Source organism: Stegostoma tigrinum, chromosome 18 (assembly GCF_030684315.1).
Source record: "Stegostoma tigrinum isolate sSteTig4 chromosome 18, sSteTig4.hap1, whole genome shotgun sequence".
In the NCBI taxonomy this organism is placed as follows: Eukaryota; Metazoa; Chordata; class Chondrichthyes; order Orectolobiformes; family Stegostomatidae; genus Stegostoma; species Stegostoma tigrinum.
Window position 1 is genome coordinate 13691865 of NC_081371.1, and position 13913 is coordinate 13705777.

At 41.5% G+C, this 13913-nt stretch overlaps 1 protein-coding gene across 8 annotated transcripts in view; it reads left to right on the forward strand.

Annotated features, from left to right (window-relative positions):
- pot1 (protection of telomeres 1 homolog) overlaps positions 1–13913 on the forward strand; it is a 268174-nt gene that overhangs the window by 149506 nt on the left and 104755 nt on the right. For all 8 annotated transcript variants that reach the window (XM_048548944.2, XM_048548943.2, XM_048548946.2 and 5 more), the window contains one exon: positions 13471–13601. In XM_048548944.2, coding sequence (XP_048404901.2) covers positions 13471–13601 — 131 coding nt within the window. The remainder of the gene's footprint in view (positions 1–13470; positions 13602–13913) is intronic.

Here is a 13913-nt window from a genome sequence, read left to right on the forward strand (position 1 = left end):
GTGATATTAGGTTGAGGTAAGCATTCTTTGCAATGGAGAGGATTTGGGATTGAAAACTCAGTTCAGTGCTGAATACTAAGTATCGGGGTTGCAAACAGTCTGGAATAAAAAGAAAAAGTGCTGTGAAATGCTAGTTATGAAGAAAGGTTGAGTAGATTAGGATTATTTTCATTCGAGGGATGGAGATTGAGGGGGGACCTGATTGAGGTCTATAAAATCATGAGGGGTATGGACAAGGTGGATAGCCAGAAACTTTTTATTCCCCAGAGTTGGGGACTCAATTACTAGGGGTCATGAGCTCAAAGTGAGAAGAGGAAAGTTTTTGGGAGATATGTGTGGAAAGTTCTTTATGCAGAGGGTGGTGGGTGCCTGGAACGCGTTGCCAGCGGAGGTGGTAGATGCAGACATGTTAGCGTCTTTTAAGACATATTTGGACAGGTACATGGATGGGCAGGGCGCAAAGGGATACAGACCCTTAGAAAATAGATGACAGGTTAGACAGAGGATCTCGATCGGTGCAGGTTGGAGAGCCAAAGGGCCTGTTCCTATGCTGTAATTTTCTTTGTTCTTTGTCCTTTGAAAGCACCATCACACTTTTCCTCTATTTACAGGCGCTAATGTTGATAATAGTTTTTAAGAAAGGCAGATGACCTGAAAATTTGAAATCTAATTTGTCTCTAGATATTTTGGCATCTCAACTCCAGGCTGTCATTGCGTTTGGGCTGACAAGTAGCAAGTAACACACGCACCAAGCAATTGCCAGACATTGACTGTCAAAAAAGACAGGATCTAGCTGTTGCCCCATGTCTATCAATGGCATTACCATCACTGAACCCCCTACTATTGACATTCTGTGAGTTACCATTGACCAAAACTAAATTAGACCAGTCATGTAAATACTGTAATTTCAAGGGCAGTTTAGAGAGTGGGAAGCCCAAAGCCTGTCTAGCATCTATAAGGCAGATGTGAGGAATGTGATGGAATATTCCCCTTTTATCTAGATGGGTGCCGCTCCAACAACATGCAAAAAGCTTGACGCCATCCAGGACTAAGTAGCTCACGTGGTTGGCACCACATTCTCAAAAGAAATCACTCACTCCACCATTGTACCATTTATAAATTGCAGAGCAGAAATTCACTGAGTTGCCTTTAAGAGTACCTTTTAAACCTACAACCACTACCAGCTACAAAATAGCTGTAGATACGTGGTACCACCACCACATAGCTATTTGTCTTCCTGATTTGGCAACATGTTGTCATTCCCTCACTATCACTAGTTTAAAATCCTGAAGCTACCTTCCTAACAGCATTGTGAGTGTAATTACATCAATTAGACCATAGCAGTTCAAGAAGGCAGCTCGTTGCCGTCTTCTCAAGGGTAGCTAGGGATGGCCAACAAATGCTGGCTCAATCAGAAAAGCCCAATTTTTTTCTTTTATTTCAGATTTCCAACAGCAAAAATGATCATCTTGGGAGATCTAGCGATCTAGGGAGCATGTAGAATATACTGGGTTGCATGCATTTTTTTTGAGTATTGCTGATATCATATGTATTTTGTCAAAGCACCATAGTCCGTTCAGCAGGACAGTTCACAAGACTGCCAATTCAATGGAACAAAACAACATTTATACTGTTTGAGAGAAGAATACTGACTGGTTCACAAGTGGACTGTGGTAGAGGTTTTGGCATGGAGAATGCACTGTTTAATTGATAATTAATTTCCAGAATATTTTAATATTTTAAACCAGGTAGGTTGACCAGGATGGTCAGGGCGCTGTCCTGAAAAATAAGCCAGCAAATGGCTGTCACCTATGTGGTTGATTTGAAATAGACAAAGCGCATGTAAATATTTTTTCTATCTGAAAGAAGAAAAATCAGAACTTCATTTAACTATGTGTGGTTTGAAGCATACTATTTTAAAGTCATTCAGAGATGGACTTAGGTGGGGGGCAATGGCTTAGTGGTATTAGCACTGGACTGTTAATCCAGAGAACCAGATAATGTTCTAGGGACCCAGGTTCGAATCCTGCCATGGCAGGTGGTGGAATTTGAATTCAGTTATTGTCTGGAATTAAGAGTCTAATGGTGAATCCATTGTTGATCTTCAGAAAAACTCATTGGGTTCACTATTGGTCTTTCAGGAGGCAAGCTAACATCATTACGTCGTTTGGTCTATATGTGACTCTAGACCCACAGCAATGTGGTTGACACTTAATAGCCATCTGGGCAATTAGGGATGGGCAATACATGTTGGCCGAACCAATGACACCCTCTTCCTGTCATTGAACTTTAAAAGAAACTGAGAATTTTTAAGAGTGTAAAGACAAACAAATGATTATTTCATTAGCATAGAGATATGTGTGGTTATATATGCATAAGTCACATGGCTACAGTAAGAATGTAATTGACATGGAAATGTATCTATTGGTCTGGCATCAATATCAACTCCAACAACCTCAACAACTGAGGGAACCTGCATCTTAATTCCTTCTGAACTGTGGTAGAAGATCGTAACTGATGTATGGTTTACCAATCTAACAGCACACTCAGCGTTTATACAAACATAAAGGAGAGGTGCATAACTGAACAAAATAAATGACAGCCAATCAGTGTCCATTTCTCAGTAATCAATATCAAACTACCAGTTTTAAAAGTTGAGGAAAGCCGAGGCAGTTAACTGTCAATCAGCATGTCATTTCCATGCCACTCTACTTGTCAGCCGATCAGCACTTGTCCTTTCATTCAGTAAACATACTGGATTTCCCTTTGAATTGGTAATCTTGTGAATTGTTCTGATGAGAGCAAGAATAAAAGCAACTTTATTTTCTCCAGCAGTAGTCATGTTTTATACTACCAACTGGGTAATTTATATTTTTCCAAATCATTGCTTCAGTAACTTCAGGGTGTAAACATCTGAATGAACAAACAACAAAGAAAATTAAGATCAAAGAAAATTACAGCACAGGAACAGGCCCTTCGGCCCTCCAAGCTTGTGCCGAACCTTGTGCTTCCCTAATTTCAGATCAATTCTTCCATTGGTGTTGGTGCAGGAATACTGCTGTAGTAGTAGCACAAGCTTTGTAACTTGAAAATCTTCTAAAGGGTCTTAACAAAGCAGTGAACTAAATCTCATCACAGTATGAAATTCTTCAGAAAAATTGATCTCCTTGATACGATTCGAAGTAGAGTTATTTTGAAGAAGGAGTCTAGATTCCATCACATTCTGGAAACATGGCTGCACACTTATGCAATTATTAGCAAACCTCCCCACTTCTGACGTAAGAACATAACCTCAGAACAAGGAGCAGGAGTAGGCAATTTAGCCCTTCTAGCCTGCTCCACCATTCAATATAATCATGGCTGATCTCATCATCTCAGCGTCAACTCTACTGTCCTGCCTGCTGTCCATTACCCTTCCATCATTACTAATTAAAAATCTGAATGTCTCCTCCTCAAACTTACTCAATGTCCCAGCATCCACCCTGGGGTGGGGAATTCCACAGATTCACGACCATTTGAGAGAAGTAACTTCTCATCTCTGTTTTTAAAACTATGACCTGTTGTTCTAGATTAGCCCAATCTCTTTACATCTACTTTGTCAGTCCCATTCACCATCTAATATACCCCATCATATCTCCTCTTATTCTTCTAAATTTTATGAGGGAGGGAAGCAGCTGAAGATGGTTGGGCCTAGGAGACTACCCTGAGGAACTCCTGTAGAGATGCCCTAGAGCTGAGATGGCTGACCTCCAGCTACCATGGCCATCTTCCTATGTGTCAGGTTGACTCCAACCAGTGGAAAGTTTACCCCCGATACCCTTTGATTCCAGTTTTTCCAGTGCTCGTTGATGGTGGACTTGGTTGAATGCAACCTCAATTTTCTTGGGCTTCAGAAGTCAACTATATTGTCCACATTTGAACCGAGGCTGTCATGGCCCTGGAGAAACCCCAACTGGGCGTCACTGAGCAGGTGCTGCTCGATAGCACTGTTGATGATACCGTCCATCACTTTACTGATGATCAAGAGGCCCTGATCTAATTTCCAACTTGACTTCATGCTCAACTCAGAGTTAACTTGGTAGTCAGCTCCCAATAACACCATCTGTGTGGATAAACAAGGGTTCCAGTGCCGGGGGGGTGTTGGTGTGTGTCTGTGTGTGTCTGTCCGCGTGGTCAGTGGGCGTGTAACCCCATGCCAACTGTCCCCTCCAATGGTTTCAACATTGATTCAAACCCTTGAATTTTAACCATGTTTTTACTTTAAAGGAGATTATTTTGTTTGTTGCTTTTCTGTGATGTTTTCCGTGACCGATTTTGGAATTTAACACTGTTCCTAAGTGATGAACGCCATTTTTTTTTCATGACTGATACCGAAGGTTAATGAACTTGTGTCCATTCAGTGCAACCAGCTCAGAACAGATTGAGCAGTCATTAAGGAAGTTGATGCAGTGGTGGAGACTTGTAACTTCTCAGTAAAGAAGCCACTTTGGAGGAGAAGTGTCTCTAACATTGTGCGTTTCTGAAATTGCCAGAAAATTAAGCTTCAGTTACACCATAGAGGTGCTGGTCTCCTTCTGAAAAGAGTCTAATGACAGTTTTTGAAATGATTTGGCAGCGGGCCACAATTGGTGGGTTTCTGCATGGTGTACAGTGTGATGCCATTCTAATTCATTTTCTTCTACTACTGAAGTAAGCAGATAAGTACTGACATAGTGAAGGGAATAATTGCCGTCGTAGTGTGTTACTAATTAAACAATTTTTTTTTAAAAAAGTATCATGGGATATGTTAATAAAGAAGAATTTTATTTAACTCTCGCACTCTGGGGATTTTTTATTTTTCCACTTTCCATTCAGTTGACAGATGAAGTTTGAAAGACCTAATGTACCATCTTTAAAGATACTGTTGAAATGAAAATGTGCTTGGCCCGAGTATGTTTAGATTTGAAACATTAGATATAATGTAGCACTATCTTGTGTTAGGAACTAGGTAGAACTTCACATTTAACTTCTATTTTGTGTTAGGGAGTAGGGTATTACTTTTCATATTTTTGTTGTACAGTTTTTCTGGGCTTTGTGAGGAGACAATGGAAGCCTGGTTACCTGCCTGCATTTTTACTGATGTTTTATAACACATGTGGTGAAGAAAAGGCGGATTAGCAGTCCAGTGGGCTAACAAAAAGAGTTTAAGAACTGTGATGTTACCATATGACAGGGGTGCGGGGAGCCAGAAAAATGCAGCAATCAGTGTATGCAGGGCCCAGCCGGAACCTGAGTTTAGAGAACTTAATATGTTTGCTCTTCAGTTAAAGTTATCATGAACTTAGTTCTGTTTAGGTGTCTTAGAGACACCAACTGAAGGATCAAAACATTTAATCAGTTTGCAAGTCAGGATGGTGAATGGCTTGGAAGAGAATTTGCAGTTGGTGGTGTTCCCATGTATCTGCTGCCTTCGTCCTTCAACGTGGAAGTGGTTGGGGGTTTGGAAGGTGCCATCTAAGAAGCTTTGGTGAATTTTTGCAGTGCATCTTATTAGAGCATCAGAGCCTCCAGGGTGTTGCTGGTAACACATGGAAAACTGGTGAGTATTATTGATGTGAGGGAGAAAAAGAAGAATGTTGGAAAAACACAACATGAAGAGGAACTTTATGGATATATCATCAAAGTGGTAGCTCCAGACTTCAAGTGGAATAAAACATGATTGAACTCGTGAAGTTTGTGCTCCACTCCTGGGTTGGTGAGTTTCATAAACACGAGCTCGGAAACATGACCCAGGGCTTTGGATTTTGATTCCAGGGTCGAGGCTATGGGTGGGGGCTGTTAGTCGGTGAAAATGGAAGTTGTGGATGAAGCCCTGAGAGAGAGAGTTTGGAGGATGCCAGGACGAGAGGCAGTCGGAAGTGGCCTTGGTGCTCCAGCATTTTGTTGAAGATGTGAGAAACCGAATAAAGCAAGAAACAGAATAAAACAGCCCTTGTCTGTCTTTTCTAGCTTTTCATACCACCTTCTGGGCTCACACATCCCCACTCAGCTCTTCATAGCCTCCATGCCAAACTACCCTGTGGTGGGCTCTATGCCAATTTATTGCCAACTCATGTCAATCCATGTACCCACCCAGCATCTTTTGTCCTTAAACCGACTATCCCAATTCACCCAGTATCTGCTACAGGCAGATTTCAGGGGTCATGCTGAAATTCAATTTTTTAAGCATCTATTGATGAATTTGCCATTTTTTAAAATGTACTGTAATTGATAAAAATACATACTCAATGTTAAACTTCCTTTAATTCCCTAGAGAAACAAGTATTTCATTTCACGGTCTTATTTGAAAGGGTTTTAATCACTTGAAATGGTCAGTCAAACTGTGAACTAATGTGTACCCCACTGTCATAATGCATGGTTGTGAAACCAGCTATGCTACACTAATCCTGTAATAATAATAACCATAAAGTTTACTTCAACAGACTAAGTACAACAGCAAGCATTGATTTTTTTTTTCTGTTTTCAGACTGTTATTTAAAATATTTAAAGGGCAGGAGATCAAAAAACACCTTGAAAGCTGTCTTTGCTGTTTTCCTCACAGTCCCAATGAGTTTATATTATTTTGAATGCATTTCATATTTACTGTAGACAACACCAAAAGCCACTTACCTCTTCCCAAAGATGTCTCCTAGGACAATATCCAGAAATGTACCTTCACCTCTCCAAGAAGTATGAAACAAAAGCAGAAATTGCTGAAGAAACCTAATAAGTATGGAGCATTTGTTGAGAGAATGCAACGTTTTTAGTCCAGTGACCATTCTTCAGACCAGTTAGCAGGGGATGCGGGTTTGAGCAAGTGAGGCTAGGTGCAGGCAGAGCTCGAAGAGAGAAGGAAGAAAGGTAGGCAGGCAGAGTGATTGTTGATAGTAAGCGAGGGAAGAAGAACCATTAGATAGGTGATCATGGGGCTGACAAGTGGGTGAAGATAGGTTTGCTGTGCTATAAACACATTTTATGACAGGCCCTTGAGTTTGGGAATGAGTGAAGAACATGGAAAGAGGTGTTCAGGCACTACAATTGTTGAGCTCAATATTGAGTGCTGCAGACTGCAAGGCTCCCCAAACAGAAGTTGAAATGCTGTTGTTCCAGCTTGCACTGAGCTTTGCTGGCACATTGCAGCAGGCCCGAGATGGAAATGTTGGCTAGAGATCACGGCAGTGTCCTGGAAGCTAAGGGTTATTTTTACAGACAGAACATAGGTGTTCTGCAAAGAGGTCACCCAGTCTGCATTTTCTCTCCCCAATAAGTGTTGGGGAGTAGTATATGCAGTAGAGTAGGTCGAGCAAAGTGCAGGTAAATCCCTGCCTCACCTGAAAGTTGTGTCTCGAACTTTGGGTAGTGAGAAGGGAGAAGGTAATAAGCAAGTTCTGCACTCTCCAAGTAATACCCATCTTTCCAGAGAACTGAGGCAGCATCAGAGCTTCATGCTTCTGTGAGAGGTGCCATGTTACTTTGTTTTGGTGGGTGGGAACTTCTTGATTTGAATCACCAATGTCATTTTTGTGATGATAGAGAAGCGTCTTGTGTCAAATTTCATACCTTAGTCTTTTGTGGATGTTGAGACTGTCTAACTAATGAAGATTTCTGAATGGCAGATGTACATTGGAAAGTTATTCTCACCATGTTAGAACACTATACACTATCTCAGTTTCTATTGGTGAGGCTTGCCTTAAATTTACTTTCGTATTTTGCTCCATATCATACCATGATGTGTACACTTTGGAACAAATAATAGAGGCAATTTAGAATTGGACTCCATTGCAAAAGGATATCCAGACAGCGATGAAAAGTGTTGATGTTTAATTCGAAAATCAAGATGTTGTTTAATGTATAGCGTTCATACATAATTGATCCCACGAGTGCTAATGTCTGATGAAATAGTAGATACATGTGTCAAGTGGTAAGTAGTTTACACAGGAGGATAGGCACTATTATGTTAAGCTGTCATTTAGAAGTAGACACAAAAAACCCTAGGCATTAAAATTCAAAAGGTTAATCTAATGACTTCCTGCTGCTTTTCTTCACAATGTGAAAATTAATTTATTCTGGGACCAGCATTCGTTGGTCTTTTGGGACTAGGTACATGATGCGCTTGTGAAATAAACATTATGGTAGTTACAAACTTGTGCTGCTTGTTAACTCTTGACAATTCTGTCTCCATCAAATGGAATTTTCTTCTTATTACCAGTAGCATAATATCTAGACCGATTCTCATAGGGATATCCAAAATTTAGTCTATCTCTCTGAATATGGAACATTTTATATGAAGGCAATGCTGCTGGTGGACTGTTATTGTATTTCATCGGATTGCTTTTGTGTTAACTGTTGACAGATGCAGATCCACACCTTGAATTTGTACCAAAAGTGACCAACTGGGTGGGCAAAGCTATTTGGAAGATGCATCAAATGAGTAGTTTGAAAACTACTCTGGGGAGTACTCTCCATCCCAATTGATTAATCTAGGAAAGAGCGACCAAAGTTCTGAGCACAAAAAGGAAGAGAAAGTGGTGTAGCTGATATCCGTGGAATTCAAACCTATACCGAAAACGCACAGTAAAGCTACCAATGTGAGAATCGGACTTAGAACATATAGAACTTTACAGCACAGTACAGGCCCTTTGGCCCTCGATGTTGTGCCGACCCGTCATACCGATCTCAAGCCCATCTAACCTACACTATTCCATATACGTCCATATGCTTGTCCAATGACGACTTAAATGTACCTAAAGTTGGCGAATCTACTACCGTTGCGGGCAAAGCATTCCATTCCCTTACTACTCTTCTTGGAACTCTTTCTGTATACCATCCCAGTTTGTTCTCATTCTGCGCTTCATTCAATTCCAGAAAAGCAGAAAACCACCAAATCCTTCACAGCTCACTACTAAGTTAAGAGCCCACTTTCGACTTGCTCTCTGCTGTTATAGGCATGCCCCAACACTGCCTTCTTACTGATGGCAAGCAACCACCCACCATGAAGCAGTGTCTATGGTGCTAATACATAGTGCTACCTATGTATACTGGCCCCTCCAATACACTGATCAATATGGTGTGACCAAGATCCACTCGGTACTATCAAACTGTAAATCCACATGCGGCACAACCAAATATGTAAAACAAATGTATCTCTGACTGCTGAATGACCACTTCATTAAAAATGTAACCTTTGGAACTAGTGATACACTCTGTTTGGAGGCTCTAACATTCACCTACCAGCACGTTGTTCACGTAAGGCCAAAATACACAAGGTCTATGGCTGCACGCAAATGTCGATGTGTGATTGTGTTCAAGCACTTTCTTTAAAAAAAAGTATTTAAAACCAGATAGATAATGGTGGAGAGGTATTGGCCCATTATGGAAACCGGCTTCTGACTCAAGGTTAGGTGGGTTAGTCAGTGTGGAAGGTGATCTTCGCTGTGGTGGTTTGGGGAGGGAGTTGATCAGTGTTGGGGGTGAAGGAGAGGTTGACCACTATTTTGAGAGCTGGTGATCACTGTCTAGAGTGAGGGAAGGCTGCTCACTGTCAAGTGGGAATGGCTAGGCAGGTGTTCACACAAAACAAGGAAATGTCAGCTATTTTGATAATGAGTAATTGCACATGCTGCAGCTTTGGAACATTGAAACTTAACAAGACACAACATTTTAAGGAGTTTGGTTTGACTGAACTGCAGTGTGAGGAAACAGCTTGCAACAACTATGGAGCTTGGGCCTCACACAAAAATGTAGGAAGAGTGGCAAACTGATAGGGATTTCCACTCCTTTGAGGATACAGGGATTCATCACTGAACTCATAATCCAGAGGCCCAGGGTAATGCTCCAGGGCAACTCTAACGGAATTTGCTCTCAGTTTTATAATGTAGACATTATTTGCAATGGTGACCATGACAACCATCAGTGGTCATTGTAAAAACTAGCGTCTTTTATGGAAGGAATTCCTGTTCTGGCCTACATGGGATTCCAGACTCTCAGGAATGTGATCGACTATTATCCGCTCACTGAAAAGCTTGAATAAGCCAGGCAGTTCAAAAGCAGTGAAGGGACAGGCAACAAATGCTAGCCTTGCCAGCTCTATCTACAGGGAATCATAGAACCACAACAGCATGTAGGAAGCCATTTGGCCCACTGAGTCCATATTGACCATCCGAAGAGCAGCACACCCAGATCCACCCCATTGCCCATTCCCTGTAACCCTGTACTTCCCATGACTAATCCACCCAGCCTGCACATCCCAGGACACAACGGACAATTTAGCATGGCCAATCCACCTAACCTGCACATCTTTGGACTGTGGGAGAAAACTGGAGAACTCACAGGAAACCCACGCAAGTACAGGGAGAATGTGCAGACATCAAGCAGACGGTAGCCCGAGTGTGGAATCAAACCCACCTCCCTGACACTGTGAGGCAGCAGTGTTAACCATTGAGCCATTGTGCTGCCCTTAAAAAAATATTGAAAATTAAAGCTTTTGCTTTTGCAATTTGAGTGCAAGAGTTGGAGTGGCATTGTTTTTGGTAGTAGGCATTTGTAGTGGAAAATCACCTCTGTAAACAGACCTAAGTTCGAATACTTCAGTGATGTACAGCCACCAGAATTGTTGAATAAAAAACTAAAACAGTTTAGACTAATTACTTGATGAAACAAAATGTAGACACTGTCACAGAGAGCACTAAGTCTTTTAGAATTTCCATGGATTTTTCAATAAAAGCATGCATTCAAATAAATACTTGCAGTTTTGCTTGGGACTCAGGAAACCGTATAATGTGTATCGCAATTGGCCTGGTGATGATGTATGAAAAGCTGCCAAATCTGAATCATAGAGAGTCACAGTTTTTATAGCATGGGAAAAGCCTCTTTATCCCGTCATGTCCACATGGGTCATCAAACATTTACTTGTCCTAAAATATAGGAAGAGGAAAGTTGATGTTTCGGGTCGGGACCCTTTTTCTGAGGAAGTGTCCCGACTCGAAACATCAACTTTCCTGCTCCTCTGGTGCTGCCGGACCTGCTGTGTTCCTCCAGCTCCACACTGTGTTATCTCTGACTCCAACATCTGCAGTTCTTACTATCTCTTTACTTGTTCTAATCTCATTTTCCAGCATTTGGTCTGTATACTTTATGCTGTGGTATTCCAAGTGTGCATCTAAATACTGCTTAAATGTCTTGATGGTTACTGACTCTTCTACTTTTTTAAACAGTGAGTTCCCGATACTGTATCCCTCACCCTCTGTGCTGGGGATGGTGGGGGTAGATCCTCAAATTCCCTAAAATTTTCTGCTCCTTTCCTTAAAATTCTGGCCTTGGGTTATTGACCCCTCTACTAAGGGGAAATGTTTTTCCTATTTTTCTCTACCTGTCCCCCTCATAGTTGTGTACTCCTCAATCTGGACACCCCCCCCCCCCCCCCTCAGCCTTCTCTACTCTATGAAATACAACCCCAAACAGACTAGACTCCCTCCCTTAGTGGAATCATTCTAGCTGGCAACATCCTAGTGAATATCCTCTTAACCCTTTCTAGTGCAGTCACATCTTTGCTATAGTGACACAACCAAAACTACACAAAGTACTCCATCCCATAGATCATCGAATCCCTACAGTGTAGAAACAGGCCCTTCAACCCAACAAGCCCAAACAGCCCTATCTCCCTATAACCCGCCTAATCTGCACATACCTCTACAACTAGGGCCAATTTAGCCTGGTCAATCCACCGAGCCTGTACATCCGAGGAAACCGGAGGAAACTCACACAGACATGGGGGGGAATGTGCAGACTCCACGTAGATGGTCGCCCAAGGATGGAATCGAACCGGGCGCCTGGCACTGTGAGGCAGCAGTGCCACTGCCACCCTATGGCCTAACTGTTGTTGTACACAGCTCCATTGTGACCGCCTTGCTGCTGTTTTCAGTGACTTAGCAAGTATACCCACTTATTCACCTTTTATATACCTGTTCCTACTGCCTTCAGGAATCTGCAGACATGCTTACTGAGGTCCTTCCGCTCCTATGTACCTCCAAGGGCCCAACCAGTCATTGTCCACTCCCTTAGCTTGTTGAGCGTCCCAAAATGCAAATTGTATTAGCTCAGACTTTTTGAAACAAAGTATGAAGAATTGAGCAGAACATGGAGTCCCTCAGCGACTTGCTATTTCAGGATCGGAAAGTGGCAATTTCACAAAAGGGAACCTAACTTTCTCTTAAATGTTGTCTATCTTTATAAGGAGCTTCTTCAACACATTCCAAAATCAGTTACTCTTATAGTACATCTATTTTTTTTTTACAAGAGGACCTTTCCTGAGAATTTATTTCAGCATCTCTCTGTGAAGCAAAATATTCTGCCTGACTTATTTTTGAGGCAGAGGTAGGGAGGAACTCTGTCAGTTTGTTAGCTGCATTTGTCGTTTTTCAGTCAGCAAAATGTACACATATATTGCTTTCTTATTTGCGAGCTGAAATATCCAATTTATTCTGAATATTTTAGATACATGAGAGCATGTGGAGACCATTCAGGCCCTTGAGAATTTGTTTTATGCACAGTTTGGTCATATCTGACTACATCTTTAAAACCTTCTGTTCAGCTCAATTGCACAACCCTGAATAATTTTTTTTATTTTAAGGAAGTTTCAGTGATTTGGCAGTGCTTACTCCAAGTAATGTAACACTCAGTGAATATCAATCTTAACGTTACAAAAACCAAAAGAACTGTGGCCGCTGCAACTCAAACAAAAATAGACATTGCTGAAAAAGCTCAGCAGGTCTGGCAGCATCTGTGGGAATAAATCAAAATTAACATTTCAGGCCAAGTGACCCTTCCACTGAACTGAAGGCAACTGGAAAATGTTGGTTTTTATGCAGAAGATAGGGTGAGGGGAGAGGGGAGGGGTAAGGAGTAAACGATAGATGGATTTAGAGCCCAAAGAGAGAGAAGAACAGTTCGACAGACAAAGGAGTGGATAACAACCTGGTTAGAAGGGTGAATGGTTTTTAATGGAGACTGTTAGTGGCTAACAGCTTGTCCTGAGGAAGGGTCATCGGACCCGAAACGTTAACTCTGTTTTCTCCTTCATAGATGCTGCCAGATCTGCTGTGCTTTTCCAGCAAATTTGTTTGTTTTTTTTCCTCATTTGTAGTATTCCACATTATTAATCTCGTGTGCTTTGCCTTGAAGGTAGGTTCTTGGTTCCTTGGCTGTTTTTGTTCTACACTGAGCTGTTTCTTCTCAGTGCTAGTTTGTGTTGCCTTCTACTATCATGGGACACGGCAAGGAAGCAGGTTCCCAGGTCTATCCCACTCGGACTGGGAATCGAACCCATGTTGGTGATGATGCTGTGCACCACAAGCTGGTCATCTAACTAATTAGCCACTATTATTATGATATAAAGATGGTTTTATGTATTTCCGTTACATGTTCTTTTACCTGAATGTTGTCATATCTTTTCAGATTTCTCCTCCACAGTGACTATAGTGGATCCTTCTAATGCAAGGCTCAATTGTGTGCTTTTCAATGGGAATGCTGATCTACTTCCTAAAATCTACAAAGTAGGAGATGTGGTTCGATTCCATAGAATCAAGGTGAGCTTGTTAATTTGCTTTGTGTGATGATAACACTAGGCTTTCTTCCCAAAGAAAGCAGAGCTTAAAAACAAATTAAGTTTTTGCACTATCTTTCTCATCTCCAGATGATGTAAAGAACTTTACGACCAATGAGATACTTTCTGTAGTGCCATAACCTCTGTAATAAAGGAAGTGCAACAGTTAATTTTCACAGAGCAAGACCCTTGATGCAAGATTGAGATAAATGACGGGATCAGTGCTTCCAGAGCCATTTTCCAAACTGACTGTGTTTTAATCCTTGAAATTTAGCATGAGCCCAGATTAAGAGTA